This window comes from Leptodactylus fuscus, chromosome 1 (assembly GCF_031893055.1).
Source record: "Leptodactylus fuscus isolate aLepFus1 chromosome 1, aLepFus1.hap2, whole genome shotgun sequence".
NCBI lineage: Eukaryota > Metazoa > Chordata > Amphibia > Anura > Leptodactylidae > Leptodactylus > Leptodactylus fuscus.
This window is the reverse complement of record NC_134265.1, coordinates 131,439,174-131,460,069: the sequence shown is the minus strand read 5'-3', so window position 1 is coordinate 131,460,069 and position 20,896 is coordinate 131,439,174. Positions and strand designations below refer to the sequence as shown.

General features: G+C 41.2%; 2 protein-coding genes across 2 annotated transcripts; both read left to right on the top strand.

Moving 5' to 3' along the window:
- Positions 1-980: 980 nt before the first annotated feature.
- On the top strand, positions 981-1,913 carry LOC142205359 (olfactory receptor 10G2-like). Its single transcript, XM_075276528.1, has one exon. It carries the CDS (start codon positions 981-983, stop codon positions 1,911-1,913), a length of 933 nt encoding a protein of 310 aa, XP_075132629.1.
- Positions 1,914-9,579: 7,666 nt separating this feature from the next.
- LOC142205198 (olfactory receptor 10G4-like) lies at positions 9,580-11,664 on the top strand. The gene is made up of 2 exons (XM_075276517.1): positions 9,580-10,481; positions 11,628-11,664. The coding sequence occupies exons 1-2, from the start codon at positions 9,580-9,582 to the stop codon at positions 11,662-11,664; spliced, it is 939 nt and encodes a 312-aa protein (XP_075132618.1).
- The last annotated feature ends 9,232 nt before the right edge of the window (positions 11,665-20,896 follow it).

Sequence of the window (20,896 nt, the reverse complement as noted above, 5' to 3'; positions counted from 1 at the left end):
CCAGCATATTTCCTATATGGCTCTTACACTACAAATCAATGTTTATGCCATGACATTTACAACATATACCCAACCGAACCTCAAATTGTAAGTACTAGACAGAAACAAGGTTTGTCATGCAAAGAATTTTCAGCCTTTATTGAATATGTAAATCCATGCTTATGAGAAATTTGCTTTACTTAGCAGATTCTTTTATACATTACATTTCTGTATAGACTTTTAATTTCAATGGTTCTAAGACCTGTAGAATTACTAATGTATAATGTACCTATCAGGTCTGTGTTAGTTTGAAGAGATTTTCCAGTCAAATATAGACTAAATATTACTTACAGTATATCTCGGGTTTCTCTGAGGCTTTTAAACAGTTTAAAAAGGCATTTTTCATTTTCATTTTTTGACTCCCCCCTTCCAAATCTGCTAATCCGGCATTTCTATTGCAGGCTACATAGAGTAGCCTGCAATAGAAATAACTGAATGACAGGCCGGGGAGCCTTCACAAGCTGCCATACAAATGGGAAGCTTGCTCCAGGTGGCTGCGATCACAGGGAAAATTGCAGCACCCAGGTACCGCCGGTAAAATGGCGCCTCTGTCAGCTTTGACCGAGGTGCCAGAGGGGTTAATGCCCCCGATCGGTGTGGGCAACAATTGCGGGCATTAGCACATGGAGCTGCTGTATAAAACAGCAGACACCGGATAACTATGGAGGTCTCCCAGCTCCCAAGTGACAGCCATACCATAGTTAAACTCCCAGCATCCGCCGTACTAGTGGCGGATGTCGGGAAGGAGTTAGGGAGCATAAATAAAATCACATGGAGAACTTTGGTTATTTAGAAGCTCCTTGGTGTAGATGAATAAGGGCATCCTACCCATGATATACTGTACATTTCTGACAATGCATGCAGAACCAATAGGATATAGCATATACAATATCTACAGAATCTGATAAGCAATAAGCTTCTCATTTTTAGATTGAAAAGACATGGGGTACCCGAATTATTCCTCAGTGACAGAATTTGTCCTCATTGGTCTTCCGCACCCTGAAGTAATGAAAATTCCTCTTTTCATGTTGTTTTCTTTTATTTACATATGTACTCTTCTAGGGAACATTCTCCTAATATCAGCTGTAAAAGGAAATCCTCACCTCCACACACCTATGTACCTCTTTCTTCTCAATCTTTCTTTCTTAGACATTTTCTTGTCTACGGTCACCTTGCCTAAAATGTTAACACATTTTTTACAAAAGGAAACCATTATCTCTTTCCAAGAATGTATTAGCCAGTTGTATTTCTTTCACTTTTTCGGAAGCACGGAGTGTTTTCTTTATACTGTCATGGCATATGATCGTTTTTTGGCCATTTGTCGGCCATTACGTTACCCTAACCTCATGAACTTGAAGCTGTGCAGACAGTTTGTTGCTGGGATTTGGTTCACTGGCTGTCTTCACTCAATGATACACACTACATTAACCTTCCGTCTCCCGTTTTGTGGCCCAAATAAAATCGATTACTTTTTTTGTGATGTAATACCGATATTGAAACTTGTATGCGCAGACACTTCGCTAAACAAAGCAATAATAATAACTAACATCGGAGCTGTCGCTCTAATTTGTTTTCTCATGATTTTAGTATCATATGCACATATAATAAGCACAATCTTGAAGATAAAAAGTTCTGAAGGAAGACGAAAAACATTCTCCACATGTGCAGCACACATGATTTCTGTGTTTTTCTACTATGGACCCCCTGTCTTTATATATTTAAGTCCCAACTCTATGGACTATGTAACAGAAGAATCAATTGCGGTGTTCTATACTCTTGTAACACCAATGTTAAATCCTATCATTTACTCTTTGAGAAATAAGGAGGTGAAGACATCTCTAAAGAGAATGACATTTGTCAGGCTGAATAACTAATTCTTAATAGTTGTATATGTATAATTATTTACCCTGTACATCTGACAACTACATTCTGTAACCAGCTATCCCTCAAGAGTAATTGCAAATCTGCTGCATGTTCCTTTATTGCCCAGATTTACGCCACTTGCAGACGACCGTGGCCAAATAGCTGGCCGTGAATTAAAGACACAGGCAGCTTACAGGAGACAAGTGGATGTCACCCATATGTCGTCCATGCACCAGCCCCTTTCATTAAATGAATAGGAGCCACAGAAGCAGGGCCACAAAATCAGACAGGAATCTGATCTGTTCCATATTTTGTAACCGTGTAGTTCAGTCATGTGTACGAGCCCATAGAAAAGACTGGGTAAGTGTGCTATCTGGGAAAAACACGGATAATACACTGATCTCGACCATGGTCATCTGCAAGATGCCTTAGGGTTATCAGCACTATAAGGATATTCCAATCTAAGAATGTTATAATGTATAACTACAGTACTTCATTATGTTTCGATAGCTATGAGGTTTATCCTCTGGAACCTCCATCTACACTAGAAAAAGAACATTGCACCATACTATTATTTATTTTTTTAGCATCATTAATTCTTTGCTGTTGTATATTATTAGATTAATTCCATGGTGCTGTACATTATTAAATAATTCCATGCTGTTGCACATTATTATATTAATTCCATGGTGCTGTGCATTATTATATAATTCCATGGTGTTGTACATTATTATATTAATTCCATACTGTTGTACATTATTATATTAATTCCATGGTGCTGTACATTATTATATAATTCCATGCTGTTGTACATTATATAATTCCATGGTGTTGTACATTATTATATTAATTCCATGCTGTTGTACATTATTATATTAATTCCATACTGCTGCACATTATTATATTAAGTCCAGGCTGTTGTACATTATTATATTAATTCCATGGTGCTGTACATTATTATATAATTTCATGATGCTGTACATTATTATATTAATTCTATGCTACTGGGTATTTGAGAGTTTACATACAATAGACAAAACAAGTACAATACTAACAAAGTGACCAACTAGAACAATAGAGGGCACTGTCTGCGAGGGCTTTCAATCTATGAGGAAAGGGGAATAGAGACAACAGGTGAGTGTAGAATTGTTCAGATGGTGGTGTGGTGACAGTAGCAATATTGGAGATTGTAAGCCTTCTTGAAGAGGTCTTCTTAAAGCTTGTGGTTGTGGGGGACAGATTTATGTGGTAGCGAGTTCTAAAGTATAGGAGATGCATGAGAGAAGTCTTGGAGGCGGTTGTGTGAAGAGTGGATAAGGGCAGAGCAGAGTAGGAGGTTGTGAGAGGATTGCGGGTTTTGTGTAGGAAGGTAGTAAAAGATTAGGTCAGAGATGTATCGAGGGTTGCTGATGGTCTTGTATGCAAGCATTAACATTTTTCACACTAGTCTCTTGGCAATAGTTAGCCAATGAAGGGACTGGCAGAGGAGAGAGGTTGATGAAAAATTGGGGAAGAAGGTGCTTAAGTGAGTAGCACAGGTGATGGTGGACAGGAGGGGGGTTAGAGAGACTTTGATGAGAGACTGTGGACAAATTTTTTACAGTAATCTAAGCAGGAGATTAGCTTTTTTGTAGTTTCAAGGGTAAGAAAGGAGCTGATTCCATAAATGTTCTTGAGTTGGAGGCAGCAGGAGGTGTTGAGGTCTTGGATGTGTGGCTTGAAGAATTAGTTAGAATCAAGGGTTACCCCAAAGTAATGGACCTGTATGACTGGGGTAAGTATAGAGGGGGACTTAGGAGGAAGATGATGAACACAACTGAGGTTGAGAAAGCAGGAGGAGAGGTAGGAGGCTATGGATGCTAGACACTCTGGATCTCAACAATAGAGCAGTAATGTCTTACACCAAAAAAATGATGTTCAAAGTGTTAAAGGGATCCTCCAATTTTATGTAAATAAACCTAAATCACTGTATAAATAAATAAAAAAAACTTTGTAATATACTTAATGTTTCAATGTCTCATCATTGCTGAGTTTTCTGCTAAATCTATATTTAGATTTGCTGTCAGATTAATATCTTCACCAAGTTCTCAGTTCTTCCTAAATTCAAAATAAAAAAAAGTAAAAAAAAAAATGCTGGAGGGTGTGTCCGTTGTCTAATATTGATAATCTATTTTAAGGATAGTCTATCAATAGTAGAAACTGGATGACCCTTCTTAGCTAGATGGAAAAAAAGCAACATGACTCCCTTCAGGCAGATTCCACTTTGAAAAACCCATTAAAATCAATGGGAAGCAGAAAAAACATGACACTTTCTTGGTGCATTTTTTTTATATGAGGTTTATGCAAAAACTGCAAGAGTTTTAAAGAGTTTTCAGGTCCATACAGTGTGCTGGAGCAAAAAAAAAAAAAGCTACAAAAACTGAAAAAACCCACGAAGAAAAACATGACATAAAGCATGACAAAAGCTTTATCAAGTAAAAAAATGTCAGAAAAAATGCCCTAATTCCTGAAGCAGTTTTTTCAGCCTGCAAAAAACTTTATGTAAACATACCCTTACAGACACTCATAGATTCTCCACACTTTTCACCATCATACACCCAACAGAGGGCTCCTCAGGACATTGTTGTATCTCAACAAACACCATAGACCTTCAGTAAAAACTGCATTTCCCAGGGTGGAAATATGGCTTTGGTGCAAGAGATGAGTCATAGCCGGTAGAAGTCATAAGAAGTTGCCATGGTAAAAGTAAAGGACTTCAATGGCAGAAAACGCCAACCGTGAGACACTGCATGTAGTTCACTTTTTGATGGTTTTCCATCATATTGATATTCAGTCTAGTATGATAATGCTACTTAGTCATGATTTGATGGTGTTATTAGCCAGTTACAATATGAGGGTGTTATACAGACATATAAGGGTGTTACCAATTCATAGTATGATGGTGTTATCCTTTTACAGTTTGGAGATGTTATAGACTCACAGTACTGTGGTTTTTTCTAGTGACAGTATAGTGGTGCTTTTAAGTCAAGGTATGGTGGTATTATCAGTAATGGTATTCTGGTATCTTATATTCACAGTTTAGTAATGTTATGTGGCCATGGTATGGTGGTGTTATCCAATAATGCTATGGTGGTATTATTTATTCCCTATATTGTGCTATTACCTGATCACGTTGTAGTGCTATTATTTAATGACAGTTTTTATTGTTTTTTAAGAGTAAGACTAATCTATTTACATAGATTTCAGATTCTGGTGCAGCATGGTGTAGAAACTGTGAGCACAATCCGCTCTAAATATCACCGTATTGAAATCCGAATTAATAAAGTTGATGTGTAAACTAGCTTAGAGAAACACATACACACATAGCTATGATGTACACTCACCGGCCACTTTATTAGGTACACCATGCTAGTAACGGGTTGGACCCCCTTTTGCCTTCAGAACTGCCTCAATTCTTCGTGGCATAGATTCAACAAGGTGCTGGAAGCATTCCTCAGAGATTTTGGTCCATATTGACATGATGGCATCACACAGTTGCCGCAGATTTGTCGGCTGCACATCCATGATGCGAATCTCCCGTTCCACCACATCCCAAAGATGCTCTATTGGATTGAGATCTGGTGACTGTGGAGGCCATTGAAGTACAGTGAACTCATTGTCATGTTCAAGAAACCAGTCTGAGATGATTCCAGCTTTATGACATGGCATTGCATTATCCTGCTGAAAGTAGCCATCAGATGTTGGGTACATTGTGGTCATAAAGGGATGGACATGGTCAGCAACAATACTCAGGTAGGCTTTGGCGTTGCAACGATGCTCAATTGGTACCAAGGGGCCCAAAGAGTGCCAAGAAAATATTCCCCACACCATGACACCACCACCACCAGCCTGAACCGTTGATACAAGGCAGGATGGATCCATGATTTCATGTTGTTGACGCCAAATTCTGACCCTACCATCCGAATTTCACAGCAGAAATCGAGACTCATCAGACCAGGCAACGTTTTTCCAATCTTCAATTGTCCAATTTCGATGAGCTTGTGCAAATTGTAGCCTCAGTTTCCTGTTCTTAGCTGAAAGGAGTGGCACCCGGTGTGGTCTTCTGCTGCTGTAGCCCATCTGCCTCAAAGTTCGATGTACTGTGCGTTCAGAGATGCTCTTCTGGCTACCTTGGTTGTAACGGGTTACTGTTGCCTTTCTATCAGCTCGAACCAGTCTGGCCATTCTCCTCTGACCTCTGGCATCAACAACGCATTTCCGCCCACAGAACTGCCGCTCACTGGATGTTTTTTCTTTTTCGGACCATTCTCTGTAAACCCTAGAGATGGTTGTGCATGAAAATCCCAGTAGATCAGCAGTTTCTGAAATACTCAGACCAGCCCTTCTGGCACCAACAACCATGCCACGTTCAAAGGCACTCAAATCACCTTTCTTCCCCCATACTGATGCTCGGTTTGAACTGCAGGAGATTGTCTTGACCATGTCTACATGCCAAATGCACTGAGTTGCCGCCATGTGATTGGCTGATTAGAAATTAAGTGTTAACGAGCAGTTGGACAGGTGTACCTAATAAAGTGGCCGGTGAGTGTATATAGTGAGTTCTGCTTTAATGGAGGGAAAGAGGTAGTTTTAATACAATGTGTAGAAAAAGAACAGGTTGGACTAGTATAATTAGCATAACATGACTGGTGGCAAAGTTGTAAAATAGTTCTGGCACATGACTATTGGATAAGAAACTGAAGAGAAGTCACATCCCATTAAGACTGAGGGGGGATGTGAGATCTATAAATGATGAGGAGTGTAAAATGGCTGCAGGCCTGGCACCACATGGTCCTGGAATCCAAAATGGAGGTTACACAAGCTGACATCCTCCACCTACCTTGTGTTTCTAAGTAAAGGACTGGACACTTGAGAAGCAAAGTTTCTATAACTGAACACCAGAACTTGGATGTGTGCGAGGCAACAATAGAAAGTAGTAGCCAAGTACTTTGATGCTAACTGTCACTTTCCACCTTTGTGTCCCAGCAGTGTTATAAACTTATTTTTCAGAGACGTCCCTCATAAATGATAAACAGACCAATGGGATCTCTAGAGAGCCCAAGAGAAACTGCGCTTGACCTTTAAAGATGCTAGAAAATACTTTATTGAACACAGATAATTAAAACACACAAAGATCCTTTTAGATATTTGTTATTTTGTAAGATGTGCCAATGTTTACACAAAATTTTTCTAATCGATTTGTGTACAACATTATAAGTCGTAATAAAATTATATTTATATGAAACAGACTCTGTCTTTGGCCTGTGATTCAAACATTCTCTTTGTGTAAGCTTCTCCACTTTATTTTTAGCCGCTTCATCTATTGACATAGGAAATTTTTTTCTCTAAATCTTTTTGTCATGACTTTGCTTTGTATCCTATAGTCACTGTCATTTGTACAGTTTTTTCTAATTCTTTTATATTGACTATATGGCACATTTTTCTTCCATTTATGGAAATGAAGGCTGTCAAAACTAAGTAAGCTGTTGCAATCAACGCTTTTAAAGTAAGTTTTAGTATGGATTTCATTATTTATTCCCATTAGAATGAAATCCAAATATTCAATATTGTGAGGGCATATTTTCCCCGACAGAACCAGACCCCATATATTATTGTTGATGTACTGATTGAATTCTAAAAAGGACTCTGGTGTTCCTCCCCATATAAATATTAGGTCATCGATATATCGTCTGTACAATACGATGTACTTAGACCATGGGTAGGAACCCCATATTAAAGTTTCTTCCAGTCTGCCCATAACATAACTGGGTGTGAAGCGCGTCCCCATCGCTGTACCTTATATCTGCAAAAAGATTTCATTGGAGAATGTGAAAACATTGTGAGTGAAGATGACCCCAACAAAGACCCTGTAAATCCACCTATTATATCTGGAATTAATTCCATTACCAGAAACCTGTCTCACTATATTGATATACATCTTCAAAAGTATGTGGTAACACTACAATCTTACATTAAAGACTCTACAGAGCTTATTAATACACTGCTCCCTATTAAATGGTATTCCAACTATTATTGGGCCACTCTTGGTGTGACCTCCTTATATAGTAACATCACACATGAGGGGGGTCTGGAAGCTATTTCCCATTATTTTGAACAGGACTCTTCTATCCAACAGGCTCAAAAAGAATTTATATTAACAGGTATTAGATTCATCCTCACTCACAATGTTTTCACATTCTCCAATGTTATAGAAACCGCTGCTGTTTGTACCTAAAGTATCTAGCACAGCCTCTAGATCATTGTTGAGATCAGCTCGGTATGTTAGCACTCTTTTTTATACTATGTCCCTCATAAATGGTTAAATACAATATATTGCTTAAAATAAGCAATAGCTGTTTTAGGCTGGGTTTATAATATTGCTTTTTGTTACTGTTTTTTATTGTTATGCACCTGAAAAGAACTTTTTACCACTTTATATTTCTTTTCCTTTTTCTTTTTTTATCATCCAAAAAAACAAAACAATCCTCCATTTATATATTCTGATATCTTGTTTTACAAGCACCATCTGCAAGCCTCCAGGGGTTGCTGTTGGAGACTAAATCTGGGATGCAGCCAAGGCAATTACTGCTCAATCCTATACCTACCGTAGGGGCGATTTAATTGTTTCCCCAATTTAGTTCTTCTGACACTTAATAGCGTCATAGTAGATCCACGCTACTAACCATGAACCACAGAATTGCTAATAGTTTGATATCTGGACCTTATGACTGATATGTCCTATATCCTTTGCTCAGTACTTTTCTGCTACCTTCTCTACATGATACATGTTCCTAAATGTTGAAATCCAACAAGCAATATTTCCCTATTTTCAACGTTGTATATTGTCCATCCACCAGATAAGAACAATATATAAAGATGCTTTCCAGTTAATTACTTTTATGCCAATTGTATAATGTACTGGACACCTTCCCCAGAAGAGATTTCCATTAGTTAAGGAGTTTTCTGAACATCCAGGCATTTTTCACAATGGTGACATCCATAGGTGATCAAAGCAGCTGATCTTGTGGAGTCTGGGTGTTGGGCCTGATGATCTCTCCTATGGATGGAACCTTTAAGCACTATATTACATGGTATATATCCTACACACATATAGAGTTGCTTGCATGTTTGACCACATGGAATTACTTTTCATGTACTGGTCCAGAATGACAGTCCACATTACAGCCAGAAGCTACAGTCAATGTCACAACTTATTTTCAATGATTGGATCCAATAGTAGAGTTTTCCAGCATAGTATACGCATTTGGACACGATCGTTTATGTATTATTATCTTTAGGCTTCATTAGGAATACATTAGACTCGTGGAATGGAAAATTGTCCCTTGCTAAAATTAATTATGGTTTCTCCATGGAATACCTTAAGCTATAAATTCTCTCCTAGAAATCAGATGATAGAATTATCAATGGATAAAGAGCTGACTATTGCTGAGCTTTGGACTACCCTTGGGTTGTGCCAAGTGGATAAGGACATCTCTACTGTCAGTTGTCCATGGTGTCTGCCACTAATTTATAGTTAATATTTTCATCAGTTTTTAAGAAATCAAACCAAAAACACTACCGCATAATCTATGACAATGATCTCTTTATTATTTCCTTAAATAACACATTCAGGTGAAAATGGATGGAAGGAATTCATCGCTGTTTGTGAACTTTGTACTGAAAGGGCTTCCATGTATTGATGAGCTACGAGTTCCTCTGTTCCTGTTTCTCAGCATCATCTATACCTCTACTTTAATGGGAAATTTTCTTATTATTGTAGTGGTTAAATGCACTTCTTCTCTTCATACCCCCATGTATTTCTTCCTTTCTAACCTTTCCTTCCTTGATATTTGTTTATCTTCTGTGACTTTCCCCCGATTACTAGGAAATGTTTTATCTATGAAGACGATTTCCTTTAATGGATGTGTATCACAGTTATATTTTTTCCATTTCCTAGCGAGTGCTGAGTGTTTCCTCTACACAGTCATGGCATACGATAGGTATGCAGCTATATGTCGACCCTTACATTATAGCAGGCTCATGAGTTGGAAAGTGTCTGTGTGTCTTGCATTTGGATCCTGGTTAGCTGGTTCTCTGCATTCAATCACTCACACGGTCCTTACTTTTCACCTGCCGTTCTGTCATTCGAATGAAATAGCTTACTTCTTTTGTGACATTATTCCTGTACTAAAACTGGCATGTGCAGACACAACACTGAATAAAACTATGATCCTAGTTAATATTGCTTCCATCTCCCTAAGTTGCTTCATGCTAATTATGATTTCCTATATACACATCATTGCAGCTATATTGAGAATCAAGACTGCAGATGGGCGAAGAAAGGCCTTTTCTACCTGTGTATCTCATGTTACCGTGGTGGCATTATTTTATGTTCCTTGTGTATTCACTTACATGCGTCCAGACTCAGGCTCTTCCATTGACATGGCTGCCGCTGTTTTTTACACATTAATCACTCCTTCTCTAAACCCCATTATATACAGTCTGAGGAACAAAGAAGTGAAGGAGGCTCTTAAAAAAGTATTGCATTGCAACTTACATTTTGCATTTATCTTTTAGTTTATATTCTTTGTAGAGTACAGTTAATGACTATGAAGACTTAGCGTGAAAGAACCTCAGTTTATGTATTTTTCTTTGATATGCATTTTCGCAGATTTTGCTGCGTTTTTTTAGCCAAAGCCAAGAATGACTACAAAAGCTAAAGGCTTAATAAGTCTCCACACACCTATATGGTGGTCTCTCCCCAAGGAGTGACGATACCCCCCCCCCCCCCCCACTACAAAATCAATGTGAAATATATAGTAAGTTCTTATACTTCTCCCTTCTGCTCTATCCACTCCTGGCTTTGGCTTAAAAAAACCACAGCAAAATCTTCAATAGAAAAAAAGCTACATTTCCACAACATGGGACCTTAGCCTTAAGTTTTATTCTGTTTTCCTATCATTTCTTTTCAAAACAGTTTGCCATGTTGTGTTATTCATGTTAACTTTTCCTTATATGTCGCACTGAGCTCTCTGGGTATTAAATTGTTAAATTTAAGATTTCCTTGTGTTGCGCTATGAACCCATTAGCTTTTGAGGTGTGTTTGAGACTGTGTATGTAAGTGAAAGTTCCATTGAGCCAAATCAGTGGCGGCGGGGGTGGCAAGTATTGAGTTCAACTTACACTCAATTTACAGACTGAGTGAAGGGTGAGTGCAAATTTGAGCGACTGGATTGAGTCGACCCTTGACAGCTGCACACTCGTCATGTGCTAGGGCAGCCCGTACGTGACAAGCTCGTATAGAGGCCTATGTGTTTCCATGGTTACAGCTGCAAACAAACCACAATTATTAGTACTAGTTAGTCCACTTACTCTGTTACCCCTCATTCACATTTGCGTTTGTATTCCGTTCGGGGGAGTCTGCATGGGGACCCCCTGAACGGAATACCAAACACATTTGCAAGCGGTGTGCAGTGAAAGAACACAGACCCCATAGATTACAATGAGCCAGATCTACACGGGGAACATGCAGACAGGAATGTAGTTCACAATCTACTTTCCTGTCCGTATGATTCGTCCGGGGAGCGCGTGGCAAGCACACGAACCCCATTATAGTCTATGGGGGTCTGTGTGCTTTCACTGCACACCGCTTGCAAATGTGTTTGGTATTCCGTTCGGGGGGCTGCAGGCGGACACCGGCAATTTTGGCCACATTTGATGTAACTAGTTTATACACTTCAATATAGCACCACAAAGGTATCACTGTAATAAGTAAACTGTTATACCAGGCTAATGTTGATTCCAACATTTTTTCATTAAGCATTAATCTGTTATATTTTGTGTTGAAAAATAACGTTTTATTTCAGGACACTTTCTATATCCAGCAAAAGGGGAACACGGTTGGTTCCAATATGGCCCCTCCATATGCAAATTGCTTTATGGAATATTTTGAAGAGCAATTCATCTAACAAACAAATTTTTAAACTTATGCAATTATTTGGAATATATATTGATATTTTTTGTATATGGAGGGGCCCCACGGAATCTGTACTAGCCTTTACTGATTACCTAAAATCCACAATTCTTCACTTTGACAAGCACACTATCAATCTCCTGCATATATGTATTCTCGAGGAAAAACCCAGTCAAACAAACACACTTGAAACAGAATAAAATTATACATAATTTATTCAAAAAAGAGAAATTGGATAGATAATCCTAGGAGCCCTATGAGTGTTCTGTACTATGTTTCAAGCCAATATAAGATGTGGTTTATACCAAACTTGTTTGATCCGAAATGAGTCAATGATTCAATAAAAAATTATTTTCTAGATAACGACGTAGTATTCTATTTCTATTGTTTTATTTATTGGTGAGAAATAGTTTATATAGTTAAGATTAGATACATATTTGATACTCATATTTATTATATATCAGCAGCTGGATTAAAATGATTTAGAGGTAACGGAGTGAGGTTTAGGAAAGAGGAAACCAAAAGGGTAGATAGCAGAGCAAGTCACCATAGAAACTCAAATGTACAGTTTGTTACGTAGACGTTGTTTCAAAGTCTTTGACTTTACTGATCTGTGGTTAAGTGGGGCTGTGAGAATATAGGAAATACTGGTGCAGAACTACGTGACTGCCTTATTATTGAAAGGTTTTACATTTCAATGCAATTCATGATGAGCTAAATAACCACAAAGCACAGATGGAAAGAAACGTTTTACACCAGGTATATAAATGCTGATAAATGTCATTGTTGTATTTTGCTTTTCCACCAATACAAAGTATTACATAACAATTGATTGTTTATGGAGTCATTTGGTAATGGAGTATGTTATATCGCTATGTCTCACACTGTAGGTGACTGATCACATCGAGCTTCCTCTTCCTGATCCCATATCTGTATCAGAAATAGGGGCTTGAAGAGGATAAATTCTATGGGACAGATTTACGCTGGGTTCACACCAGCGCCTGAACTCAGTTTTCAGGTTTCTGTCTTCTGCATGCAGTAGAAGGAAACCTGTCATGCTGAGTCCAGCCGTGAGCGCCGGTGAGCATTTTATGCGCTCCGCAGCAAAACTGTTTTTTTTTAAAACCGGACACAGAGTACTGCATGTCCGACTATGTGTCCGGTTTGAAAAAACGGTTTCGCCGCGGAGCGCATAAAACGCTCACCAGGGCACACGGCCAGAGACTTTTCAAGCCTATTCAAATGAATGGGCTTGAAATATGCCAGCAGGTTTCCGTATTCTGACGCTGTTTTGTGCAGAAAACGGAAACCTGCAGAACAGACTACAGGCACAGATGTGAACAAGCCCTTACTATGCCTTGTACATCAGTGTTCTGGCATTCTTTCTTGAATTGAGGCGCCCAGAACTGTGCACAGTATTCCAGGTGTGGTCTGACCAGGGAAGAGTACAGCGGAATAATGACCTCTCTTGATCTAGATTCAATGCTTGTCTTAATACATCCCAGAATTTTATTCGCCTTTTTTGCAGCAGCACCGCACTGTTGGCTCATGTTGAATTTGTGATCTACTATTATGCCCAAGTCCTTTTCCCCTATGCTATCACTTAGTTCTATTCCTCCCATACTATATATGTTTTTTACATTTCTGTTACCCAGATGTAGAACTTTGCATTTGTCCCTGTTAAATACCATTTTGTTCGCCTCAGCCCATTGTTCCAGTGCGTCTAAGTCCTTTTGAATACACTCTCTCTCCTCTCTAGTGTTGGCTCATTCAAGGTATGAAAAGGTATGAAAAGTCTCATTTTTTTGCACAAGACAGGGAGTAACTTACAATCATTAATAAACCGGTCTCTCCATAGGTAGCTATCTTTTAAGTCAGTGCCCAACCCCAAAACCTTAAGACATAACTTATGACATCAGATAAACCAGCTTTCCAGAGGAGAGCTAATTTGTATCCCTTTTTGCCTTTTAGATTCCATATGCCACATGGCATCTCTATAAAGAGAAATAATACCCCCCCAGTTTACCAAAACAGACATTAAGATTTTTTTATGCAATGTGTACAGTAGATGGGATTAACCAGATTCCCATCCAAATCGCAGGTACTGTAAAACGTAGTGATTTTGTTACTGCATTTACACTGCAGCCAAAACAATGCATTTTCGCAATGTGGAGCCCAAGCCTAATATCCAAAGTCCACTTCCTTAATGGTTAGGAAAAGCAATAATAAAGCATATCCCCCGATCACTGTGAGAGTTATACATCTGCACAGCTCTCTCCCTGCCCTACAATGATCTGTCAGTTTATTGGCAGGGCAGGGGAGTGGAAGTTGCACTCTCCATAGTTTAGCCGGCAGACCGTGGCCGCAAGCTCTCCAAACCCCTGCCTCCCAGAGTCCAGGCAGCTAGGACAAACACTCTGGCCCCTGGCCCCTAAGCCTCATGTAGTAGAAAGGAACAGCAGGGATCAGTAATGGTCCCTGTGGCCTGCAGAGGATAAATTACAATTTGACTAGACAGCAGAGACGATTACCAATTCCTACTGCCTCTATTGTAAAGTATATTTCACAGGTCCTCTGTCCAGTTCATTCCAGGGGCACTTAGGAGAATTGCACCGCTTGGTGTGCACTAATGCACTGCTAGTTCCCACCACAGAATATATTGATATAAGTGAATAAAACAATAACAGGTCACTCTGTTATGGTCACCATACAGGGGTGAACCTGCCCTTTCGCCGCCCGAGGCGAACGATAGAAAGCCGCCCCCCCGGGAGGAGGGGGTGGGGCGTAGTGAAGGGGGTGGGGCAAAGCGATGGGGTGGGGCTTAGCGGCGTTCGCAGGCAGAGAGCAGGCACGGAGAGGACCTGCTCTCTGCTTAAGCGTGAGGGGAGGTCGCTGGAGCAGCGCTGCTCCAGCGGCCTCCCCAATCCACAGCTCGGTGCTAAGCCAGTCCAGGACAGCTTTTCCTGGACTGGCTTAGGTAAACCAAAATGCCGCCCTCCCTGGGGCCCTGGCATAGCGCTGCCTGAAGCGGTCGCTTCAGGTCGCCTCATGGGAGATGCGGCGCTGTAGCCATATTATTCAATAGGATAAACTTCATCCCACAGATCAAAAAGATAGTGCTTGATTGTTTCGGTCAGGGTCCTTCCATATAATGCCACATGAATCAGGTAAGCATGCATAGTGGAGCTGATAGTATACCTTCACACTAGAACACATATGAATCAGGTAGGTATATATAGTGGAGCTGATAGTATACCCTCACACTAGAACCCTACCTCCCTGAACCATCAAGCACATGACAAGAAAACATGCATCCAGGTTAAAGAGGACCTTTCATCAGATCGGGCACATGCAGTTTTATATACTGCTGGAAAGCTGACAGTGCGCTGAATTCAGTGCACTATCAGCTTTCCCGATCTGTGCCCGGTGTAAAGCACTATCGGTGCCGGGACCATAGCGCTTTAGTGTCAGAAGGGCGTTTCTGACAGTTAGCCAGGAACGCCCTTCTGCCCAGCAGCGCCTATCGCGCTGTACTGTGGAACGGGGAGGAACGCCCCCTCCCTCTGCTCACACAGCTCGTCCATAGACAAGTATTATCAGGAGCGGGAGGGGGGAGTTCCTCCCCACTCCACAGTACAGCATGATAGGCGCTGCTGGGTAGAAGGACGTTCCTGGCTAACTGTCAGAAACGCCCTTCGGACACTAAAGCGCTACGGTCCCGGGACCGATAGCGCTTTACACCGGGCACAGATCGGGAAAGTGAATTCAGCGCACTGTCAGCTTTCCAGTAGTATATAAAACTGCATGTGCTCGATCTGATGAAAGGTCCTCTTTAAATATGATGGTGTGGCTCACTTTAAAATCGTAATACGGAGCAGCCCAGGAAAAATCTCACCCGAGGTTACTGGCCTATTGCCACGCCAACGGGTTCTGGTAGACCTGGGATTGCTCAGTGAGTCACAAAACCCAGGCTTGTTTAATGTAGGGACATGACACTGTCTCAGCTGCACATGTCCCTCAATCATTGCCCTACACGTTTCTTCTGGAATAGAATCATCAGGGGCAAAACCTTTGAAATTCAAACACGGGTGAAACTTGTCCACCAACAATTGTACGTAGTGACCGCAAGTGACCACTCTGATATCAGCGGTAGCTCACGTCTCAAAGAACCTCCTATATAAGGGGAAATCTTCACCCTCATTCTATCGTCACCACCAATCATGGGACGCTCACAGCTGCTCCTCCATATGTCGCACATGCGCTGCATAGCCCATCTAGGCCACGCCTCGTGACCGATCAAGATGCCATATCAGATCACTCCTCCACGCATGCGCCATAGTGTTGACATCAGACTTAGGGTGCATTCACACTACGTTTCCTGAAGCTTATTCTGAACGTAAAACACGTTCAGAATAAGCGGCGTATAAAGCAGCTCCATTCATTTCTATGGGAGCCGGCATACGAGCGCTCCCCATAGAAATGAATGGGCTGCTTCTTTCACTCCGAGCAGTCCCATTGAAGTGAATGGGGAGTGCCGGCGTATACAGCAAGCTCTGCTCATGCCGAGCCGTACATGCCGGCACTTCCCATTCACTTCAATGGGAGCGCTCGCAGTGAAAGAAGCAGCCCATTCATTTCTATGGGGAGCGCTCGTATGGCCAAGAAAAATATCAGAAAGGCAGAGAAGAAGAATGGTGAGAAGAGTCAAGGACAATCCACAGACCACCTCCAAAGAGCTGCAGCATCATCTTGCTGCAGATGGTGTCACTGTGCATCGGTCAACAATACAGCGCACTTTGCACAAGGAGAAGCTGTATGGGAGAGTGATGAGAAAGAAGCCGTTTCTGCAAGCACGCCACAAACAGAGTCGCCTGAGGTGTGCAAAAGCACATTTGGACAAGCCAGCTTTATTTTGGAAGAAGGTCCTGTGGACTGATGAAACAAAGATTGAGTTGTTTGGTCATACAAAAAGGTGTTATGCATGGCGTCGAAAAAAAAACAGCATTCCAAGAAAAACACTTGCTACCCACTGTAAAATTTGGTGGAGGTTCCATTATGCTTTGGGGCTGTGTGGCCAATGCCGGCACTGGGAATCTTGTTAAAGTTGAGGGTCGCATGGATTCCACTCAGTATCAGCAGTTTCTTGAGAATAATGTTCAAGAATCAGTGACGAAGTTGAAGTTACGCCGGGGATGGATATTTCAGCAAGACAATGATCCAAAACACCGCTCCAAATCGACTCAGGCATTCATGCAGAGGAACAATTACAATGTTCTGGAATGGCCATCCCAGTCCCCAGACCTGAATATCATTGAACATCTGTGGGATGATTTGAAGTGGGCTGTCCATGCTCGGCGACCATCAAACTTAACTGAACTTGAATTTTTTATAAAGAGGAATGGTCCAAAATACCTTCATCCAGGATCCAGGAACTGATTAAAAGCTACAGGAAGCGACTAGAGGCTGTTATCTTTGCAAAAGGAGGATCTACTAAATATTAATATCACTTTTCTGTTGAGGTGCCCATACTTTTGCACCGGTCAAATTTTGGTTTAATGCATATTGCACATTTTCTGTTAGTACAATAAACCTCATTTCAATCCTGAAATATTACTGTGTCCATCAGTTATTAGATATATCAAACTGAAATGGCTGCTGCAAACACAAAAATATTTAGAACTAAAAATGATTAAGATTAATAGGGGTGCCCAAACTTTTTCATAGGACTGTATATACACACATATCAATGCACTCCTCTCACCTCAAGAGTACATATAAGTATGTGTGTAAATTACAATTATATCCTGGTGAACACAAATATCCCCCTCTTCAATTCAAAGGTAAGTATGTATCTGATGGTATATATAATTTAAATGTATGCACCTTGCACAAACATATAAAACCTTTACACCCAATGAACAACATAGTGCAACCCTTCCCCCACTCCCTCCAGCGTAATCTGTAAGTAGTTCACGGGCAAAAGAGTAAAATTGGTTTACAGTTACACAACTGTCTATTGTGGTGCTTTTTGGTAAACAATGTTCCTGGTTTTACCTTTAGGTGCATACCGTATATGAAAAGATTTTTGGGGTTACCCACTCTAGATCAAGCAACGTACAACTGTCCATGTGAAAAACACAGGCTCTCCAAATTAATGCCGACTACTTTAAGCGATTGACCTTGTGCTTTGTTTATAGTCATAGCAAATGCAAATCAGATTGGGAACTGCAGATGCTTAAAATTGAAGGGGATGTCGCCTGCTAGCAAAGGAATACGCCGAATGAAAACATTTGCTCCCTTAGAGTTTCCCATAAGATTAGTGGCTTCAATAACATTGGGCAGGAGACTCTTAATGTACAGTCTTGTGCCGTTACACTTTTTTGGTGAATCAAAGTTCTGAAGCAAAATTAGTGTGGCTCCTATTTTTAAAGTGAGTTTATGCAGTGGCATTCCAGGAGGCTCAAAAGAATTCAGGAACTCCAATGGATACGTTATGACTTGTTCACTCTCCATGACTGAATCAATGGACATGTATGTGGTTGCTAGACCAGACAGTCTTCCCTGAATTAGTAGATTTATGGAGCTGACATTATCATTTTTAGGCGCAAGGATTGGTGGGTTATGTAGATAACCTGTTTTCCCTTAGTCCCAACAGCGGCACAATATGGGGTATTTTCTGCCCCTGTGTGCTGGTAGGACAGGCGGAATTTTAATTAGCCAAGTTTAAACACCTGGCTGGTCCCTATAAGAGGGCACCAAACCCTTCCCCCTGCGTTAGTACAAAGTAACAAAATAAGTCGTTTACAAAGTATATACAATAACCAGTGGTGATGTTGCTTTACAATAATATGTTCTATACATAGACATTTAAATGTACATAATCTTCACATACATGCAAAATATATTTTGCTTTTTTTTTTTTTTTTTCTCACCTTCACCCATACTTAAGGGAGGGAGACTTGTGCCGCAGTTGGGACTAAGAGAAAACAGGTTATCTACATAACCCACCATTCCCTGTCGTCCCACCAGCGGCACAATATGGGGAGATAGAAAGTAATCCCCTCAGGGTGGGTTATGGCGCTCGACTGAGCTTAAAACTGTGCGGCCAAAAGCAGCGGCCTCCACAGACTGGGCGGACAGCCTATAATGCCTTACAAAAGTGGAGTCTGAGCTCCATGCTGCAGCCGCACAAATTTGTTCCAGCGGTAGTGCACATCTTTCTGCCCATGAGGTTGCCACCGCCCTCGTGGAGTGCGCGCTCAGGAAGGTTGGAGGTGGTAAATTGAGGGAGGTGAATGCGATCCTGATCGCCTCTTTCACCCACCTAGATATGGAGGGCTTAGAAGCCCTCAAGCCTTTTAACCTTCCTGAGAAATTTACGAGCAGATTTTCAGCTCTTCTAAATGAGCGGGTACGCTCTATGTATATCCTCAAGTATCTTGATAGATTCAGAGAGTGTACCGCTGAGGAGGGGGATGGATAAAACACTGGCAAAGTGACCAACTGGCACCTGTTGGCAATGGAAGGAACTTTGGGCCTGAACCCCGGGAGGTACCTCATATGGATTCTATCCTCAAAGAAGACGGTATAAGGCTCTTCGGAAGAGAAAGCTTGTAACTCACCTACTCTCTTGGCCGATGTTATGGCCAAGAGAAAAGCCACTTTGTAGGTGAGTAACTTTAGTTCTGTATCTTCTAGAGGCTCAAAGGGCTTGTCACATAGTGCCGACAGGACCGTGCTGAGCTTCCACTTGTGGACTGGAGCGGTTACCGCTGGTCTCAACCTCCCGACACCTTTTAGAAAGGTGCTTACAAGAGAATACTGAGATAAACGCCTCCCCAGATAGGCGGACAGGGCAGCTACATGCACCTTGAGGGTAGCAACCGAGAGACCTCTGTCTAGGCCATCCTGAAGGAAGTCCAGAATCGCCCCCACTGGGGGATCCGAGGAGTCTACTTCGTGTGCCCGGCACCAGGAGCAGAATATGTTACTGATCCTCCGATAATTTTATTTGTTGATTCCGCTCGGGCACACTCCAACGACTTCAGGACGGCTCCTGAAAGTCCTCTATTCCTTACTAGGGACTGGTCAACTTCCAGGCTGTCAAGTTGAATCTCCTCAGATCCTGGCAGATCAGCTCTCCTTGAGTTACCAGGTCTGGGAGGGTGGGAAGCCTCCAATATACACCTTGACTCATCCTCATGAGCTGGGCAAACCAAGTCCTTCCTTCACAAAGCCACTGATGGTTGTTAAAATATCAGGGAAAACTTGGTCAATAAGCTCCATTACCGAAGATTTCATTTCATTTCACAAAAATCTTCTGTAAAGGAAATGAGACCAGTAGTGGAATCAGTAGAGAACCTGTTGTTTCCAAGACATAGTAGCTGGTGTGTAAATTTGTCCGTAGTTGTATTTCCCATCAAATGAACTCACATATTAGTAGTAAGAGTTTGCTTCTGAATGTGTATCCACAGATAAGGAGATTTTAGACAGGTATTCAGCTTATCCGCTAGTGTTGCTCCATTAAGAACAGGTAATGTCAGGTAGACGTCACCTGCAAAAATTACAACAATTCCCTCCATTAAACAATTGGTTCCCTGAAGATCTTTCAAGGTGCAATCAAGGGCCTTGACTGCTTTCTTGTGCGCCATGGTACATTCATCCCAAACAATTACTTTGCAATTTTGCAATAACTTAGCTTTCCCAGGGCCCTTAGGTTTGGTTCAGATGGGATTTTTTGGACCGGATTTTGACGCAGAGGCCGCCTCAGGGTAAGTTCACATGTTTTTTTTTTAGGTGGCCGCCTTAGGTTCTGGACCAAAAAATGGGTAGCTGTGACTGAATGCCGGTGCACTGCATTAGCATCCAGTCACGCACTCCGCTCTGAATTAAGCCCAATGAATGGACCTAGTCCGGAGGAGGGAGTGTCTTCAGGTCGAATCGCGAGGCAAATCGGCTTGAAACATGAGTATCTCGCTTCTT